Source organism: Camelina sativa, chromosome 3, assembly GCF_000633955.1.
Source record: "Camelina sativa cultivar DH55 chromosome 3, Cs, whole genome shotgun sequence".
NCBI classification, from domain to species: domain Eukaryota; kingdom Viridiplantae; phylum Streptophyta; class Magnoliopsida; order Brassicales; family Brassicaceae; genus Camelina; species Camelina sativa.
The window spans coordinates 8,176,107-8,179,845 of NC_025687.1; the positions used below are offsets into that span (position 1 = coordinate 8,176,107).

At 38.5% G+C, this 3,739-nt stretch overlaps 2 protein-coding genes across 2 annotated transcripts in view; one reads left to right on the forward strand and one right to left on the reverse strand.

Annotated features, from left to right (window-relative positions):
- Window positions 28-1,056, forward strand: LOC104775922 (cyclin-B2-4-like). The gene is made up of 4 exons (XM_019239802.1): window positions 28-123; window positions 214-531; window positions 608-699; window positions 873-1,056. The coding sequence occupies exons 1-4, from the start codon at window positions 28-30 to the stop codon at window positions 1,054-1,056; spliced, it is 690 nt and encodes a 229-aa protein (XP_019095347.1).
- Window positions 1,294-3,739, reverse strand: part of LOC104778767 — a 6,197-nt gene continuing 3,751 nt past the window's right edge. Inside the window, exons 9-18 of the mRNA XM_010503205.2 lie at window positions 3,578-3,708; window positions 3,345-3,485; window positions 3,080-3,246; window positions 2,802-2,902; window positions 2,440-2,586; window positions 2,290-2,345; window positions 2,131-2,188; window positions 1,924-2,047; window positions 1,680-1,790; window positions 1,294-1,594 (exon numbers count right to left, since the gene is read on the reverse strand). Coding sequence (XP_010501507.1) covers window positions 1,575-1,594; window positions 1,680-1,790; window positions 1,924-2,047; window positions 2,131-2,188; window positions 2,290-2,345; window positions 2,440-2,586; window positions 2,802-2,902; window positions 3,080-3,246; window positions 3,345-3,485; window positions 3,578-3,708 — 1,056 coding nt within the window. The 3' untranslated portion in view covers window positions 1,294-1,574. The remainder of the gene's footprint in view (window positions 1,595-1,679; window positions 1,791-1,923; window positions 2,048-2,130; window positions 2,189-2,289; window positions 2,346-2,439; window positions 2,587-2,801; window positions 2,903-3,079; window positions 3,247-3,344; window positions 3,486-3,577; window positions 3,709-3,739) is intronic.

Below are 3,739 nucleotides of genomic sequence, written 5' to 3' on the forward strand. Positions count from 1 at the left end.
TTTTTTTTTTTTTTTTTTTTTAATATGATGAAGAAGGAGATTGGTGTTAGTATCGGTTACATGGAAAACAGAGAAGATATAACCAAGGAGCTAAGGGAACGCTTGGTTGATTGGGTGATTAAGGTAAATAAGCTACTTCAACTTAGTTGATGATTCTAGTTGTTGTTTCAATGTGACTGAAACATGAATCTTTTTGAAATTATTTGTGTGTAGTTCCATGATGAGCTTGGGCTGATGGATGAAAGCCTTCACCTTACGATCCAGATCATTGACAGGTTCTTTGCCCTTCATCAACCCCTGCAGGAAAACCTTAGAGTTGTTGGTGCTGCTGCCTTGTCTTTGGCCAGCAAATACGAAGAAGTAAAACCTTTTAATATCGGTTCACTTATAACTGATGAAGAAAGTTACACTCTAGAGGAAGTGATATCACAGGAGCTTCTAATAGCCTGCACCTTGAACTTCGAGTTCTGTTTCCCAAATCCCTACATGTTCATGAGACTGTATTTCCACGCTACAAATTCTGAGATCCGGGTTTGCATCTCCCTTAAGCCTGAAAGCTTTCTTCTGTATGGAAACCAGCTAATGAATTGCAATTTTCTTGTTTCAGATTGAGCCTTTATCTCTCTTCTTCATTGAGCTTTGCTTTTCTGAGTTCGAGATGGTGGAGTGTCGTCCATCTATGCTAGCAGCGTCAGCAATGTACACTGCTCAGTGTACAATGAATCAATCTAAAGATGCTATGAGAAGGCGCAATTGAGTACAGTCACAGGCTACACAGAAGGCGCAATTGAGTAAGAAGAACAAGTTTCTCTCAAAACTTATTTTGTTAGGTATATTGAGGATTCTCTGATGCCTGTTCTGATTTGTTGAAGGGAACTGGCTCGCAAGATGGTTACTCTACATCAGGAGATAGCAAAAAAATCATCATCATCACAGGGTATGCGTGCACTTTACTTGAAGTACATGAAAGTGGATCAGCTTTATGCTTCCAGAAGGACACCTGCTGCGTTTTTGCTCAATAAGAAGAGAGGGAGAGAGGAGGGCGAGAGCGACTGAGCAACTGCTCTTTGATGAACTGGATCCTGTTACGACCTCAGACTTCTAGAATCATTCAAAAAATCTTCTGAATTAGTTGCATCAGAACTTAACCTTCTGCATTCATCTCACATTCTACATCAGTCCTGCTTTTACAGAAAGAAAACCCCAACTGTTTTACAATGACCACTTCTGAAACTTTATGAGTAAATTCCTGAACAATGTCTTGGAAAAATGTTTTTCATGTCTGATTGTAAGCCTGAAACTATTATACATTCATCTTGATTTCTGTAACTTTGATTTCCTCATCAGTTTACATAGTTTTCATAAATTTCAATCAAGTTCACAAGTTACAACAGCTCGATTTCAAAAACTATATGAAATTTGAACATACTTATTTTTTTTTTACTTTATTAAATTAGTGGTGAAAACTCTAGATTGCCTGCCCCTCTCCAAATCTACAGTTTTATTTCTTGAAGACTTATTAAAACACTTCCATTATTGCTTCATTCGACCCAAGCCATGCCCCGTGAACAATGCTACCATTCCAGTCTCTGCCCTGAAAATCCGACAATTCAAGTTTCAATTCCCACTAGAGATAAAAGAAGTCAAAAACCAGGATTAAAGATCAGTGAAGCAAGTACTTTCAACAGCAGACCAACACACAACTGAAGGGACAGTGTTGGAGAATTTATTTTCAGACAGAAGTTGACCAGATTTGATACTCCAAATGCGAGTATAGCAATCAGTTCCTCCTAAATCAAACACCACAAGACAGAAAGATAAAAAAAAACTCAAATCATCTTATTGAAATCAAACTTGTGATGCTTATCAAAGATCCAACATAAGGATTCTGTTTTCCGAACAAATATGGTTCCTATTTACTACCTGATATAAGAAATCTTTCCGACGGGTCGACGCCAAATTTGATGCGAAAATTAGAATTCACGTGTCCTTCATATGTCTGTACAGCTACCCCTTTGTTGACCATGCGTTGATCATATAGCCTGATCTAAGAAAAGAGAAAAAAGTTTGCTCTCTAGAAAATCTCTTTGCAAAGTATACGCAGAAGCTAGAGCTACTAGAGGTACTCACTGTCCCATCCATGGAGCTTGCCATTAAGTACTGATCATAAGTTTTCAGTGTCTTCAGGCTAGAGAAGGAATGAGTGAATTACATAAAGCTAGTCACGATAAAAGCAAAAAAAAATGAAGTAAAGAGAAGTTGCCTATATGGTTTCAGTCGTTTACCAACCATGTAAGAGATGAGGGCATATAGATTAGTTGAGACGGATTTATGTGTCCGTGGAGCTACCAAAAGTAATATATAGTTAAGAGAAAAGTATCACCAGAAGGTTGTGAGGAATGCTCAAGAGAGAGATGCAAAGCTGTATCTTAGAAGTACCTCGAACCATTGTTTATTTGTAGTAGTTTGACCGGCTTGACTCGATGATTGGTGATGTCGTATCTGGTGTCTAGTGAGCCTTGGTCTCTCACGTAGATCAAGAGACACAATGGCTCCATTTCTGAGCCCGCATTGAACAATGTTCCCCTGGGCGAAAGAAGTAGAAATATCCTAAGAACATATATATGTTTTCTGATTAAAAACGAAGACACGGCCTAACAAGTCAGAAGAGAGGTTCAGACAGAAAACTTGGCTCGAGAGACCAGTGAACGAACTTATAGCAACAAGAAATTAAGAAACAGTACTGATCCCACTAGAAATCGATGCATCTCAAAAGCATAGAGGAATTTAGAGGACGATACCGATTGATGAAACTGTAAGGCTAAAACATCGCTTTCGCTTCGGAGGAAGTATGAACCAGCTCCTGTTTCCAAATCAACCAAAGCAGCGCCTAAGTCGGTACCTATAATACTTAAAAAGAAATCCTTAAGGCACTGGTAAAATTATATCTGCATCTCCTTCTACTGTTAGTTTGCTCTCTATAGTAAAAAGTGTATCCGTAATGAAACAAAAACAAATCATGGTGGTGGTGACAAACATATATAACACCAACAAAGTCAGAAAGAAAGATTTGAAGTACCAAGAGCTGCATGACTCCCACTTATATTGCAATCAGCTGTCCAAATGGTACACTCAAAGGGAACATCATCACTCCTTTGGATGCTTTGCGTAGTGATTGTGTTACGCCCCTCAGCAAGATTTAAGAAAAAAACTGACCTACGCCCAGTTCTTCTCAATGTAGTTATTCTGTTTTCTCTCCTGTCAAGGTTTTTTTTTTTTTTTTTACAAATGGGAGAGAAACCAAAAGAAAAATAGAGATAAAAGACACATTTTTGGAAGGATACAGTGCCCGGTTCACGGGGTGGAAGTTGTCAGATCTTCCAATCAGCTGAATAGAAGATATACTAGAAACCTCCGGACGAAAAGAGTGTGGAAGTCTCCGTACTCCGTAAAAAGTGCGTGCGACTCCAAGTACGCTAAGTACGCTGCAGCAAGAAACAAACTTCCAAAGCGTACATAACTAAAAAGTTCTTCAATTTATACAAACATGGATATATATAAATTCATACAAACCGACCTCAAGGTGCCTCCTGTACTGCCTGCTACTAAGATGTTCTTTCTGGTCAGGCCTCTAGACGTTTGTATATCAATCTGCATGTATTTCAAAGCAGCATTCCCTGTATTTTTCGTCGAAGGGTATTTCCATACCTAAAGTATCATATCACTATTACCATTACAA